Raw genomic sequence first — 16,113 nt, 5'->3', positions numbered from 1 at the left:
TGCTCGTTAGATATTTAGGTTGTTTTCCTTAAACCATGAAGATTGGGGTTACATAAAAAGATTAGGCTTTGTTATCAAATATATTTTCAGGTTAAATAGTCTAAGCTGTATTTGTAGTTTTATTTATAACTTTTATTTTAAGTAGGAAAAAAAATAATTTACTGAATAAATGACTTTAAAGCCTCCACTAATTTTCATCTAATATAGAAAAACAAGCTCTATTACCTCTGTGGGCAATTGCATTCTACGCGAGTGAACACCCAAATTTTTTAGACAATTTTAATGCAAATCTTGATCTTTGTATCATGCCAGCGTAAATACCTTGGGTGTGCATAAAACCCCAAATGAACACTTGAAAATTCATTTCTGAAGATCTCGACTAAAGGCTTGATTAAAAGTTCAAGGTGGGATTTGAAGAAGGGTACACGTTAAAGATATTCCTCATGAACTTGGCTGCTCATCAATATTTACAGGTAAATTAGTGATTAATATTTTCCAGATTTTTGTTAATTATTATATTTATTTGACTCTTACTGTTTTGTTTTATGCTTGCAATTGCCCTAGATGCTAACAACAAAGACTTTAAAATGTATCCTGGCTGCGTTTAAATTTCTTTATTTGGGCAGCAATTTTTTTCAAAACCTACCAGTGATAGTTATACAATGTCACCAAAATTTTAATTTTATATATTTCTGACCAGTCTGCATTCTGTGGACCAGAAGCTACACAGCACAAAACGCTATCACACAATAAGTAAAGGCAAAATAAACATAATATGACAGAATTATTGGGAAAAAATTATACCATAGACTTGTACTAAGAATGGTCTATATTTTTTTAATATAAAAACAAAGTTTAAAAAATGTAAAAAATACTAATATTCATTATTAAATGTTATTATTGGCAAAAAAATGAGATAAAAATTCTTGATACTAAATTTTACCAAACAAATTCAGGTTGCACAAGAAAATACATTAACAGTGATATAAAATTTTTGTACTTGGCTAAATTAATAAATGGCACATGGTTGAAGTGTGTTAGGATTCCAAACGTCTGGATCATAATATTACCAATAGTGAGAACAATTAATCACAAAACACTTTGCTGACATAATAAAAAAATCAAAAACATGAAATAACTATCAGGTTATTTTAAATTTTTTGTTTAAGGCAACCAGTTGGGCATTTATTGTACCATGTAGAAGCGTGCATCATTGCAATTAGTTTTTTTGGCTTTGCTCATTTCAATTTGGTTTCATAAGGTAAATGAAGTTAAAAGTTATGTTTGTAGTCATTAATCACATTTCCCAGTTAATGCAGCTTAAACAGATGAAAGTTGGATGGGGTTTTCCTTAGCTTGACAAACAAATGAGCCATTTTTATAAGGTATATATTCCCCTGTTCGACCCTATAGCCCTAGCAGTCACTTCCCTATTCCCTAATTTTTATATTATTTGCCAACAGCTCTCTCGATGTATCACACACGCATTCAGATTCGGATTAAACTGCTGGATTTTCGTTTTACACCGCTGGATTTGCATTGTTCTTATTTTTTCAATACGTTGTTGTTGTTAACGTTACTTTCCTGTTTTAATGTGCATTGTTTTACACATAGTCTGTGAAATGCAACACTTTTTAAATTTTGTCTTTTAGACTGTGTTAGTGTAATAGAGCAATTTAAGTAACACTATAAAATTCGTGTGTTTTGCAGGTCCACTGACCAATTTTCTCAGTTTTCTTGTCTTTTTTACACTTCTTTATTGTCAACATTTTTATACTGCCGTGTTTGTTTTACTTCAATACTATATTATTTCTATATTTTCCTGGATGGTAATTATTTAGAAGATTTAGTAAGAATTTGCAAGTGTAAATAATTACAATCAGATATGTCACAACAAGTATAAGTGTTTTAAAAGTTCAAAAAAATCTTTATTATGTTTCTTTTTTGCGCATTATACCGTAGTTACAAACGTAATTTGTAGGGCACGGAGTCCAAACTATTACGCAAACATAACAATGTGAACGTTTTCAATAACCTAGTTTTACAACGTAGTTTCCAACGTCGCATGAACTTTGTCCGGATCATTTTTACGTAAAAATAACGTCTGTGAGCATCGTAATTTGCAACGTCTAATCTACGTTGCCTGGAATAGACACTTCTACGTAAAAACAACGTTCATGATGAACGTATAAATAACGTAGTTGCACAACGTCGCATCTAGGTCGTAAAGTGTCGACGCTTTTACGTGAAAATAACGTTCATGATGAACGTCTAAATAACGTAGTTGCACAACGTCGCATCTACATCGTTTGGTGTCGACGCTTTTACGTGAAAATAACGTTCATGATAAACGTATAAATAACGTCGCTGAACATCGTAATTTGCAACGTCTAATCTACGTCGTCTGGAGTAGACACTTCTACGTAAAAATAACGTTTATGATAAACGTATAAATAACGTAGTTGCACAACGTCGCATCTAGGTCGTAAAGTGTCGACGCTTTTACGTAGAAATAACGTTGGTTGCAACGTCTTATCGACCAAACTTAAACCAAAAATCTACGTCGCTGCGACGTCAAATTGTTAGCTGGGTGGTCATTGGAAAGTTGAAACAAATAAGCCATCAAGCGAAGGAAATTCTTTAGATTGTAAATAATATTAAGACAGCAGGAAAACACTTGAATGAAGAAAAACATGATTCCGCTCGAGCTCGAATCGGGGACCTTTCGCGTATTAGGCGAACGTGATAAACACTACACTAAGGAAACGGTTATAGTGGCATTAAACTATTGATCATTGTACAATTGAAAACACATAGGCCATAAAGCGAAAAGGAACAATTGAGTTGGAAATAGTATTAAGACATCGAGAAACCACTCAAATGAAAACATCCATATTTCCGCCGGACTTGAACCGGGGACCTTTCGCGTGTGAGGCGATCGTGATAAACACTACACTACGGAAACGGTTGATAAAATATTAAACAGTTGGTGTGTTACAATTTGCGCTCAACTTATCCCTAACACGAAAATTGATATTTGATGTCATTCATATAATTAAGACAGCAGAAAACCACTCGAATGAAAAAAACATGTTTCCACCCGGGCTCGAACCGGGGACCTATCGAGTGTTAAGCGAACGTGTCAAGCATTACAACACGAAATATTTTTTCTGTTATTAAACTATTGGTCATTGGATAGCTGAAAAAAATAAACCATAAATCGAAAACAATTTAGTTTGTTACTAATATAAAGACAGCAAGAAACCACTTGAATGAAAAAAAACATGTTTCCGCCCGGGCTCGAACCGGGGACCTTTCGCGTATTAGGCGAACGTGATAACCACTACACTACGGAAACGGTTATAGTGGCATTAAACTATTGATCATTGTACAATTGAAAACACATAGGCCATAAAGCGAAAAGGAATAATTTGGTTTGTAACTAATATAAAGACAGCAAGAAACCACTTAAATGAAAAAAAACATGTTTCCGCCCGGGCTCGAACTGGGGACCTTTCGCGTGTAAAGCAATCGTGAGAACCACTACACTACAGAAACGGTTATTATTCTTTAAAACAGTTATGTTTTTGCAAATTAAAAACATTTTAGCCATAAACCGAAAATAAACAATTTAGTTAGTAAATATTATAAAGACAGCTAGAAACTACTTAAATGAAGAAAAACATGTTTCCGCCCGGGATCGAACCGGGGACCTTTCGCGTGTTAGGCGAACGTGATAACCCCTACACTACGGAAACGGTTATACTATTGTTAAACTATTGACCATTGTCAACTATACGGAAAACCATTGATAGAATAATAAACAATTGGTGTGGTAGAACTTAAACTCAAGAAATCCCTCACGCGAAACAAAAAATATTTAATTGCAGTGTTTATGACGTTCGCTTTACACCCGCGTGCCCGGGCGGAAACATGATTCTTTCATTCGAGTATTTTTTTGCTGTCTTGATAATACTAATGACCTTAAATATTGATTTGCGCGTTATGTATTATTTGATTTTAATTTCCAACGCACCAACTTTTTATTGTCTTATCAACCGTTTCCGTAGTGTAGTGGTTATCACGATCGCTTTACACTCGAAAGGTCCCCGGTTCGAGCCCGGGCGGAAACATGTTTTTCTTCATTTAAGTGGTTTCTTGCTGTCTTAATATTGTTTATATTATTTATAAAATTGTTTCTTTCAGCTTTATGGCTTATTTATCTTCAATTTGCAAAAACCTAACCGTTTTATAACATAATAACCGTTTCCGTAGTGTGTTGGTTATCACGTTTGCCTCACAAGCGAAAGGTCCCCGATTTGTGCCCGGGCGCAAATATTTTTTTTTCATTTAAGTGGTTTCCTGCTGTCATAATAGTATTGACGACCTTAAATTCTTCTTTTGGCTTTATGGATTATTTGCCTTTAATTTGCAATACACTACCCGTTTAATAACATAACAACTGTTTCCGTATAGTGTAGTGGTTATCACGTTTGCCTAACTCGTGAAAGGTCCCCGGTTCGAGCCCAGGCGGAAACATGTTTTTGTACCCTTAAGAGACTTCGTGCTGTCTTAATAATGTATACAACCTAAATTGTTTCTTTTCTCGTTATGGATTATTTGTTCTCAATTGTGCAATGACCAATAGTTTAATAACGTAACAACCGTTTCCATAGTGTAGTAGTGGTTATCGCATTCGCCTTACACGCGAAAGGTCCCCGGTTCGAGTCCGGGCGGAAACATCGTTTCTTCATTTAAGTGTTTTCCTGTTGTCATAATAATATTTGCGACCTTAAATGTTTCTCGCGTTATGGATTATTTGCCTTTAACTTGCAATATACTAACTGTTTCCGTCCTGGCTCGACCGGGGACTTTGCGCGTGTTAGACGAACGTGATAACGATTACATTATTCGGAAACGGTTGTTACGTAATGAAACTATTCCTTTATATATTGTATATATAGGTTAACATGAAGGGGCTTGCTATGACTTGTCACCACCACTGACCAAAAAGCTCAACATTTGTTCAAGCAGGAAAATTTACAGTAACTATTGGTGGTTGTTACATAGTGCATGGACAAATAATATTTTCCAAAGATTCCGCTACTTGTAAAATATCGGCTTTTGGCCTTTAGACCTAACAGAACGATAAACAGAATTTTTGACAAACGTGGAAAGAAATTCAACATGTGGCTCAACAATAAACTAATTTATTTATGACATTATAGCGAAATGAAAAAGTTACTGCTGGTTACAACCGATAAAACATAATCAAATAATACAAGTTGGGGATTAAATATGGAATAGGAAAACCTCTCAAAAGGTCGCTAATTTTAATGGAAAGTTCAAAATATTTCACCATTGTGTGATGCATTCGCGAAACATATCAGTCTGCAAAATCCGTGCAAAACTGAATATGATGAAAAAAACAAAACAGCGTTTGGTGACTTTATTTGCTGATGTTGAACCACGATAAAATTCTTCGTTTATACATCCGATTCCTTCAGTAGAATGTCTTTTCTTTGCGAATTTCTGTAAAACAATTCAGATAGAAATACACATACAAGGGGTAGATAACGTTCGAGAAGGTAAGCCAAATTAGACCATCTTCAAAAGATTTAAATTTCGCTTGAAAATATCATTTTCGCTAAAACAACGATCGTATCCATGTGAATAACATGTAAATGGCATTGCATTGAAGTACAAAACCTTTAAGTAGCCGGATATTGAGAGACTTTTCCACCCTGCGATCCCAACCTGTTTGTAGGAAGGCCAAAAAGTCTTGCCGCGATCGATCCCTCCAAGTGTCTTCCGAAGAAATCCTCTGCTTCTTTAAAGGTTGCCAGAAGAGGTTCATCCTTGGTTTCAGGGAAGATGGTGGCGATGAGAGCGGCTCCCAGTGCCACCACACCCAGGATCGTCTGAATAAATAATTTTACATGAACGAAAAAAGTCTTTATATCTTGACACGACTAAAATAACCAGAGAATTGCTAATGAACTAACTGGTTATCATGTGGCAAATAGTAATAAAAGTGTCGCGGATCCAGCAGAAGACGCATAGGTCCGTAATTGTGTTAACCTAATTTCTAGCTGAAACTGTTCTTTATAATAATTTTTTTGCCAATGAAATAAAATCCCAATAAAGCGGTATGAATTTATTGCAATTTTTTATTGCATAAGCCCCCTAGTTAAATAATTTCCGGTAGCGCACTTAACGACGCCTAAACTTTAATGTTTGAAGAGCTAAAGTTTTAGGTTCGAACTTTTTTAAATCACATATTATATGGACACTGCTGCTTGCTCTCAAACTGAATGCCCGGACACGGTGCAAATCGGTAACGTTAGGAAAAGCTAATCATCATAAAAATTACCTATTGTACAATGACGTTCTATTGCTGTAAAACAAGATGCATACCAGCATTGTGCGAAGTAGAAATGTCTACTGATCACTGTGGTATCGCTGCCGTATTGATACCAAATTAAAATGTACGTATCATAGATCATTAACGAATTAACTGAGCGAATCAAGCTTGAAATTTAAATTTCGTATGACTTTGTTGCTTAAAATAATTTCGCTATCGGGATAATATACGCTGTATCGGACATTCCTGGTTGTCAGGCTTGCTTTTAAACAACAATCCATAAAATATACCTGCATAAGCCAAGGTACATAAAACTGCAATTGTATGAGAAACGGCGATAAAAGACTTCCTATTCGAGCTGCGGTTGATGAGACTCCAAACGACGTTGCCCTAGAGCACATAAAGTTGCAAGACGATCTGCCAGGTATAACATCAGGAGACAAGATTACAACAATTTCATATTTTTATATTTTGATTTTACGGGTTACTACTAATTGCGTGATTTACACCTACCTTCCTGAAGTAGGAAAGAGTTCAGCTGTCTGTTGGTAGATGCCAATAAATGTGATACTAGAGCCGAACCGTCCCAACATTGCCAGCACCACACCGATTAGTTCAAAAACTGAAAAAGACATGAACGATTGCAAAATCTTTTTCGAATTTGAAGTGCGTTTTGCGAGCCTACAAATGTCTCTTTCAATGGTGACTTTAATTATCACAGAATAACATTCCATTAAGGGAAAGTTGGTAATTCTTAGAACCTAAGTGGACTCATGCATCTAGTATAATGCGTTCTTATACAATCCTTAAAACATTTTGCGTAAATTTTAGCTTCGCTAAGTTAAAGCTTTGTTTACTTTTTTCTCCGCTTCCTAGTTGAATCGTGGCTGTTGAGAGAAGACAAGTGACTGCTGATAGCGCCAAGGCTGCCACGACAACATTTCGCCTTCCAAACTTGAAAAGAAGCCATGAGCTCATCATGCCAGCAAGCACCTCCACAGCGCCACCCAGCGCTTGATTGGCGAATATATTTCCCGCCAGGCTTCCACCGTTCAGGGATAAACCGAAGTAGAGAAGACTGGTAAAAACATACACATACCAGTCTTTTTTATCAAAAAAAAACTCTCGAAAAAAAAAAACGATATACTAAACTTCGTACAATACAATTTTTCTTGGTAATAAATTGCGAAGCCAAAAAGGTCGAGTAGATCGACAGCATCTTGATTTTGACGAATCGATACGAGCTTGTTTCATCTTCAGTTGATGTTGAAGATGCAAGCTCGTTCGTATCAAAACGTCTTAATCAAGATGCTGTCGATCTACTCGATCTTTTTGGATTCGCAATTTATTATCAAGCTACATAACAGATACGTGCACAGTGTACCCAACAAATTTTCTTGTTGAAAAAAATTGGTACCTATATTAAGTTACGAAGACTGTTGTACATTTACACGCAAAATACTCTAAAATTTAGCATTTTTATAAGCATTCTCAGTTTGAAAAAGGTAGAAAAGCTAAAATGTGGTTAAACTTAAAATAGGAAAACCAACTTTTAAATTATAAACCCCTGGAGAGTTTAGAAAAATAACTATAGCGAATAACAAGTGAACCAAGCAAAACGAGTAAAAAGAGCGCGCGCAACTTGTTAGCAATGTTACTTTTTAACATTGCTAATACAGTGTAGAACGGGGAAAAAGATAAAGCAAAATTATGTCACACGCATATAATCAAATTTTGGATATTAATTTCAGACTAATCAAGATGGTTTTACCCATTTTATCTATACAAAAATACTTTGTTCTGAAATTCCAGGTTTTACTCTGAATATCAACAAGAGCTTTCTGAAATACATTGCACTAATGATCAAGATTGCCTTTAAGAAAGCTGTCGGCTTAAATATATTAAATACGCAAATTTGTCAAAGTTATATGGTAACGTTAACATACATTTCACTCACCTGACAGATGCCCATACAACTGTATTGCACAGTAGGATAAACCTCGTAAGTGGGTATTTAAGTAACTGCTTTAATGATGCGGTTGGATTCTGTCAAGCATAGAAACATTAAAAACGCTTTAGGAAAACATGTAGGTTGTTTACGAAGTTACAGGTTTATTTTACTACATTCTTCATTAAGTTAATTTGGAAACTTTAAAAAGGTGTATAAAAGCATGTGAAAACGTTTGACAAACAAAATTTTACCAGCCTTGTATATCACAAAAAGTTTTGTCACAGAACCAGATATTTTTATCATATATTGCTCGGTTTGCCACTAAGTTACCTAAATATTTTAACTTTTTTAAAGGTGCTACCGATTAGGTAGAAAATTTATATAAGGTAGCAGGCGTATTGACCGCATATAAAAATTATCATGCTATCTTCCACATTCAATGCCCTGATTTATAGAGATAAATATTGGTTGTTGTTTCGAAAAACAATTAAACCTGAAATCGTTAGTTAGATTTGCAGCTTCATTTTTTTTTATAAATTACTAATTTTCAATTTTTTAGCCTTAAATCCTATTATATTAAAATTACTTAGTGTTCTCTGCTATCGTTAATAATAACCTACGCAAGTTACAGTGCTTTAATGGATTTGTATTATTAAATGGGTTGCATGATGTGCAGAGATTTACTATTAGAGTTTAACTAACGAATAATTAAAATATTATATGCATGTGATTCACGATAACTGCTATATGGAGATCGGTGAAGAATACTGACTGTTAGAACGGCGACCGTCAGTAGAGCGACCTCACGATGATTCGTTTTAAATTAAACAGCGACTGCAAATAGAGCGACTGTAGGAGTGGCGACACCATTAATCCAGCGCCTGTTACACTAGTGACTTCACTGTCCGGTCAGAATGAGCCTTATGTCTTAATTGAAGGTGTTTGCGTGGGAAATTTTTATTTTCGCTAGTGGAGCAATTTTTATGCCATTGGGTTCTATTTTCCGAAAACCACGCGAAGTGAATAAAACGTTCTAACATTCAGGGCGAATAATGCTGTTTACACCCTATGTTTATCCACCCCAAAGGGGGATGAATTGTAGAAATCCATCCTGATTTAACAATACCTGCAACTTGTACATCTGGGACGCGGCGTTGTTTTGCACATTATTTTGCCAATTTTTATACAGTGATGTCGCTGTTTTAAATACATCGCTATCGCTAGGTCGCTCTATTGGCAGTCTCTGTATGGAATGAATCGCTATTGTGAGTTCGCTCTATACTGACGGTCGCCTTTCTAACAGTCGCTATTCGGAGCCTAAGCCGATACATGACCCCCAAAAGGGCTAGGGTACGGTGGAGAAAACCTGGTCTGTAGACCATCTTATCTTGTACAAATACCCTAAGCTTACATAATGTTTAGTAACCTACGTTGAAGATAGATTGTTGTTGGACGCGATTGACAATTCCTTCGGGCAGAGACGTATTGTTCCTGCTCGCCATCAACAGACAGATTTGACGCGCTTCTTCCGTCCTTCTTTTTGACAGCAACCACCTGATATGTTCAAAAATACGCGATTCCAAAAATAAACACGTTTTTTGATTGCAAAACCTCTTTCAAAACACACCGACCTTGGTGACTTGGGCAAAACTAGGAACATACAAAGGATTAAGGGAATGTTGCAAACTGCGAACGAAATCTCCATAGGTTTCCAGTGCGGCCAAATGTAGGCCAATCCGGACATAAAGACACAGCCGACCCCAAATGCTGAGCCATAAAAAGGAGCCAAATAATGACGCAACGATCGCTTACTGATCTCTGTAACTGTAGACAGAATAGCCAGACTTTAAAGTAATTCGTCGTGCCTTGCGATAAACCAAATATACTTTAACATAAATTTAAAATTAAATTAGGTGAAAATAATTACTCAAAATCAACACTGTTGCTGTTCAAGAATTTTTTTTTAATAAAACACTCAAAAATTAAGGTTGATTGAAACTGATTTACAAGAAACGATCAAAGACAGATGCAAGAGGCTTAATATTTATGAAGATTTACCGTATACGAACGCTGACACCTGCACTGGTATAACGGTAAGAGCCAGCATAAAACGAAGAAACATCGCCCAGTAAAAGTTGGGCGAAAATGCCAGGGATAGGGCAAAGATGAACCACAATAAGGATGAACACTTGCACACCATAATTCGACCAAACCTACAATACAAAAAATTACGATAAAAGTACGAATATAGTTCTTGACTGAAATATTACAGGATAATAAATGAAGTTTTATTCGAAACCTTTTTTTTTTATATTTCAGTAATTATTCCATAGAATACAACTTAGGTCGTCGGATAGACTGGTTGAAATTGGTTGGTGCAACCTTAAATCAATTTAGAACAGCAGAAATGTTATAACTATGGTCTCAAAAAATATTTGAAAAAATTGTGTGCCCGCATAAAACACATTAACTTTCACGAGGTATATACGCATTGAGCAGCACTTAAACGAACCGTATATCGGTAATGGACCTTTATAGTTTGTTTAAGGAATATACTACAACTATGTAAGTCACTATAGGTCCTAGGGAGATAAATGCACGCCACATCGCAACATGCGTTGTGGACTGTAGTCGACTAAATTGAATGACGCAATTAATAACGATAGTATATTAATGAAATTGGTTTGATGTAAAACGTAAAAATGTCACGTTCCCGTTGTAAACAACAATATATGGCATATTGTTATGCTTAAATAAACAACTTAAGGAATGTGGGCAGGGAAAAAAATAAGTACTTTCCGGATGCAGCACACCTTTGACGTAAAGCTAAAATGTTCTTTCCTCTTCTATGGAAAAGTCGTATAATGTTGTAGGTTTTATTGTGTTAATATACTTACCGGTCACTAAGCATTCCTCCTGAAGCGGCTCCTATAGCAACGCCCAAGTAGTAAGCTGTAGAGGTCAGCGTCATCTTGTAAAGGTCATCGCAAACAAAGTTCCACTGAAAGTCAAGGGTAATTTAAAACAAGACTATGTTACTCACCTACTGTTATATTGTATCTTTATGATTGCACATCATTTATTAATAATCTATATAATTCCAACACAAATAAACATTTAAGATCTCTATTCTTTTTTTGTGTGAAATTAAACTGATATGCGTGTTTATTTAAGTAACAGAAGTTGCTGTGATATGGACAATCTCATGTATTTATTAGAGTAACAATAAAATACGTTTGTGAAAATATGCAACATAACATCCTGTCAGTAAATACAAACAAGCTTAAAATTTAAGGCTTGTTTTTTATGGTGTAATGCAGGCGTTGAAAATACAACTGAAATGTAGCAGAGAGGTCTAACCCCACATGGTTTATGCTGTTAAAACCAAAAAACTGTGTTTTTTTACCTGAGTAGTCATTGTTTCTTTGAGTTCCGACCGGTCGTAGTGAAAGCCATTCTCACAAGGGATTGTCTCACGTTTGTCTGTCGCTTGTGTCACTCCAACGATGCAATCCAATGAGAGATTCTGCTGACACGGACTAAAGTCGAACTTGTACTGTTTACAACGATCAAATTTCTAAAAAAAGAAACGCCAAGTTTTAAGATTCAAGCTATATGAATATAAAAAAAGCTTGTTATGCATTTTAAATCTTATAAAACTTATTGGAAGCATTTTGGTTCGTTTTATACCTAAATTGGTAAATCAGTTCTAAAATGTAGCAGTGATATTAAATATCCAAAACGGAAAACAATCAGAATTCCAATCAATACAATTTTAGAACATTAAATAATCCAACAAAAACCGTACTCCTGTAGCGTTGTTCCTTGGTATGAACGTAGATGTTATGAATTGATCACTAAGTGAAATATTTCCTTCGATCTGAATCTCACATCGTGATGACGGCAGTTCAACTGAGAATAAAATATTTGTCAAATTTTTACAATTTTTCGCTAGTTTTGTGCTTCCTAAATTGACGAAGGTTTATAGGCCTACATATTATCGCATTGTTGCAATTTTTATATTTAAAGCTTGCCTTGAAACTAAATGGATTATTGTTTTAAACTTTAGTCTGAAAATATTGTGTCCAAAGCAATAATTCCAAATCGTTTCCTTTTGGTAGGACTTTAAATGTAAAACCCCGATATTGTTGATTGTTCGGCTATCTTATCTTTCTACCATATAAATAAAAAACTATCGCAGTAAAGCAATACTTTAGAAACCACAACAAATACTTAAGCAACAAAAAAAAACATACGTAGAAAAACCGCTCCAAGATGGTAAAATGAAACCACGAAATTGGCAAAAATTCCCAAGAATATCAAGATGTTTTGGTACTTTCCGGATCCAGCAAATTTTTCAACAAGCAATTCGTACAGGGAATCTTCTTCGCCCTTGAGAGTCATCTTGAAATTTCACCTCGAACAGCAAAGCACAATTACTCGAAGCCGAAATCAAATTACTACGAAAATATTATAATTTTTTTTCTTCTGAAAGTGCAATTAAGGTCAGCAATGAACTAAATAATTGGAAAATATATGTCAAATTTATTTGAATATATCAATATAGCCTCTACATTTTTTTGAATAAATAAACCAGTCGTAAAAATAAAGGTATTTCAGCTAAAGTCGAACTCGCTGGTTTGCGCGAACAGGGCTATATAATGGCATATGTGTCGTACTCGCCAAAATACCATAATATTTCTCACACGCTTATGGTGGCTCATCGCGCGGTCAACTCTATCGGTGTCGAGACGGGACATATATAAATTACTAGACGAACTACCCTGTATTGCCCTAATGAAATATTTACCAGTTGAATTTTATTGATAAAGGACAACTGCCGTTGTTGTGCAGATGTAAATTAATTACTCCCGAAATAAGCGCGATAACCTGCAAAAATTGATCTGAATATTCCGTGGTTTAACAATATGTAAGAAACTAAGAATCCACTATGGTAGCCTACCGTTTTGCAGATTGCATTGTAACATAACGGTGTAAATTTATTGGCCTCTTGTTATAAGCGATAATTATACAAACCAATGTCACAATTAACATGTAACCAAATAGTAATGTTACTGATAGCTTTACGCCATCGTCAAAGAAATGTGAAAATATTTCTTAAATAACATAACGTTTATTTATGCATAAACTATGCACTGCATGGGCGCCATTCACTACAAACAAACCTCCTCATTTATATAGATAGATAGCCTACGCCAGTGGTTGACAAGCTATTTTTGTCGCGGCTACAGTACTCTTTTCAGAGCTATTGAAAGCCCACTACGTGACATCACTACAAAAACAGCGGCGGATTCAGGATACTTAATTTGAAGGTGAAATATTACACGGCGCATTGATGCCCAAAACACTGCCATGCCATATTGTAAAACATACTAAAACGAGGGAGATACGCGCGAAGCGTGAAACATTTTGTGTTTACGTATAGTTAAAGTTGGCCATAAATATACTTCGAAAGCTCTCAGGACCACATTTGGCACGTGGTCCTATCTGAGCTGAGCCAATTTAAATATTCTTTGCCACACCAACTTTTAAAATAAAGTGCAATCAATGTACGGTTGTCACGTTGTCCACAATTACATTATAACACTAAACTATTCAAAAGTAACTCGCGGCCTACTAAATATGGCTCTGCGGCCCTGATTTGGGCCGAGGCCACAGTTTGCCCACAACTGGCCTACGCGTTTCTAATAATAGAGAGAAAAGACGTCTCAAATTGTAATATTATAATTTTGTACAAGTGTTGAAAACAACACATCTTATTCACACTTTGCCTGAGTTTGTACACTAAGTGTCTGTAAATCTATAGTTGTTGTCGTATGGACGTTTAAGTAATCGAAACTATTTTTTAAACTAAACGTTTTGCAAATGCCGCTCATTCAGTAAGTTTCTCACACTTCGCTTTCAAATCTGAAGCCATTTCAAATTAACTCTTTAAACTTGCTACTTAAACATTTCGTGACACAAGCAATTATCATACTCAGTAAATACCAGCAGAATTTTATATTCATGCTTACTAATGGTTTTGTGTGATGAGCTATTGAATTGCTTTTCCGTTGGATCAATTGCCAGTAACTGTTAAAGCAACTTCCGAAACCGTATATTGTTTCACCGTACTGCTAAAATGATCTAACATGCTTGTGTCATTATGTCCTGAGTGTAACAAAGCTGGCTATTTTTCAAATTAAGAAAGTTTTTTTGCACGTTTTATCAAAATGCTATTTATCTGCTCCAATATGCTCGTCCTGCTTTAGCCGCTCGATACTAACTTTATCGGTTATGCTATAATGCTAAAATAATTTTACACGCTTTTAGAAGTTTCAGTGGAACCAGTGCACACCTTGCGCTACGTAGAACAATTTGAACAGCTTTGCGGCAATTTTTTTTACACAAGTATTTTCCAGAGGCACAAATGGAAAATTACTTACGCTTGGCGCTTAATTAAATTATATCGATTAGCTTGAGGACACAACCAATAAGGTACATTAAAATAAGATTTACAAATAAAGTACCCAAAACCCCAAGTTACATCCGAAATTCCGACATATGTCAACAAAAGTCTTATAATGAACAATAATAATATGTAAGAAACTACAGTTAAAAAACCGAGCGTTGCCCAGGTTAAATAGAGGACTTACTAGTTTAATTCTAACTGGTAAAAGACTATAGTTGATACGGCGATGCAAATTATTTGCAACTACAATAACCATGATAATGTACGAATGCTGTGGGCTCTTCATCACTATTACATATTTCGAATTGTAACATGTTAAACTGCTAGCCTCGTGTTATATAGCTCATGATTATGAAAAAATGAATGTGACAATCAACATATGATCAAAAAGTAAAGTTAAGAATAGCGTAAGATTACGTCAGGGGCATAAATAATGCAGAATTAAATTTTTCAAATGGCATAACATTTTACTTATGCCTAAATGCACTACGCATAAAAAAATGAAATCATGTGGTGTGTTTTTTTGCTTCACGTGGTGATCGAAAGACGTTATATACCTACACTGTAAAAAGCATAGGCGCTGTTCGTCCCTATTCTGTTTGACGCTAAGTGTGTCTGAAATCTGTAAACTTAATGCTTCCCGACAATCACCTTACAGAGTGTGTGATAGTGGCATTCTTGGAATGGCATGTTAGATTGAAAGATTATCTGCTTTGCCCTAAAGATTCAAATTATTTGTCTCTGTAAAGTTTCTTAAATTTTTGCCTTTGGTTAAAATAGTTTTCAGTGCAAAATAAACAGAAATGCTTTTTTTTTTACTATATGGCGTATTGCAGACCAGCGAATACATTGAAAGCTCTAAAAATGGTAAACGCTTTGTAGGTTTAGATGAATTCACTTTAATTGTTACATCCTTTTCGTTACGTCGTTATCCAGTTGCATTTTAAGCTAAATATACCCAAGCGACATAACTGTTTTGCCATTTCGAGCAACAGGAAAATGCTTTTTCCTCTACACTGACAATTGTCATACATCAAACCGAAAATTCCGTCCTTAAATGAAATGTCGTTTTTTTTGTCCTTAGCACATCGTGAAGTAGAGTTCGTGTCAGAATGGTTTAAAGCGCGAAACACAAGTCACGAAAGATGAGTTCGTAATCAAGGTTTGGAAGATACTTTGCGTGTGATTTTGAATTGAGATCTGGTAGTTCTAATCAGATTTCGCTCCGCACTTTATCCGTTTTCTTCATATTCTATTTTCGTAAATGTCTCACACAGCGATTGCCGAACCTGGGGGATCGGCCGCAAGGGGTCGCAAGGGCTTGTG

At 35.4% G+C, this 16,113-nt stretch overlaps 1 protein-coding gene and 3 non-coding genes across 4 annotated transcripts; 2 read left to right on the top strand and 2 right to left on the bottom strand.

Moving 5' to 3' along the window:
- Positions 1-3,685: 3,685 nt before the first annotated feature.
- Trnav-aac (transfer RNA valine (anticodon AAC)) lies at positions 3,686-3,758 on the bottom strand. The gene has a single exon. It is a non-coding gene; the product is annotated as a tRNA-Val (tRNA).
- A 302-nt stretch (positions 3,759-4,060) lies between these two features.
- Trnav-uac (transfer RNA valine (anticodon UAC)) lies at positions 4,061-4,133 on the top strand. Its single transcript has one exon. It is a non-coding gene; the product is annotated as a tRNA-Val (tRNA).
- Positions 4,134-4,666: 533 nt separating this feature from the next.
- Positions 4,667-4,742, top strand: Trnav-uac (transfer RNA valine (anticodon UAC)). The gene has a single exon. It is a non-coding gene; the product is annotated as a tRNA-Val (tRNA).
- A 744-nt stretch (positions 4,743-5,486) lies between these two features.
- Positions 5,487-12,719, bottom strand: LOC146159141 (solute carrier family 22 member 16-like). Its single transcript, XM_083384883.1, has 12 exons — positions 12,582-12,719; positions 11,722-11,892; positions 11,213-11,316; positions 10,374-10,528; positions 9,947-10,139; positions 9,746-9,869; positions 8,322-8,410; positions 7,222-7,442; positions 6,878-6,986; positions 6,655-6,754; positions 5,758-5,921; positions 5,487-5,532 (listed from the first exon to the last, which is right to left on the bottom strand). Exons 1-12 carry the CDS (start codon positions 12,717-12,719, stop codon positions 5,487-5,489), a joined length of 1,614 nt encoding a protein of 537 aa, XP_083241009.1.
- Between the last annotated feature and the right edge of the window lie 3,394 nt (positions 12,720-16,113).

This window comes from Ascidiella aspersa, chromosome 3, assembly GCF_963924565.1.
Source record: "Ascidiella aspersa chromosome 3, kaAscAspe10.2, whole genome shotgun sequence".
Classification (NCBI taxonomy): domain Eukaryota; kingdom Metazoa; phylum Chordata; class Ascidiacea; order Phlebobranchia; family Ascidiidae; genus Ascidiella; species Ascidiella aspersa.
Note: the sequence above shows the minus strand (reverse complement) of the source record. Positions and strands in the feature narration are given on the sequence as shown.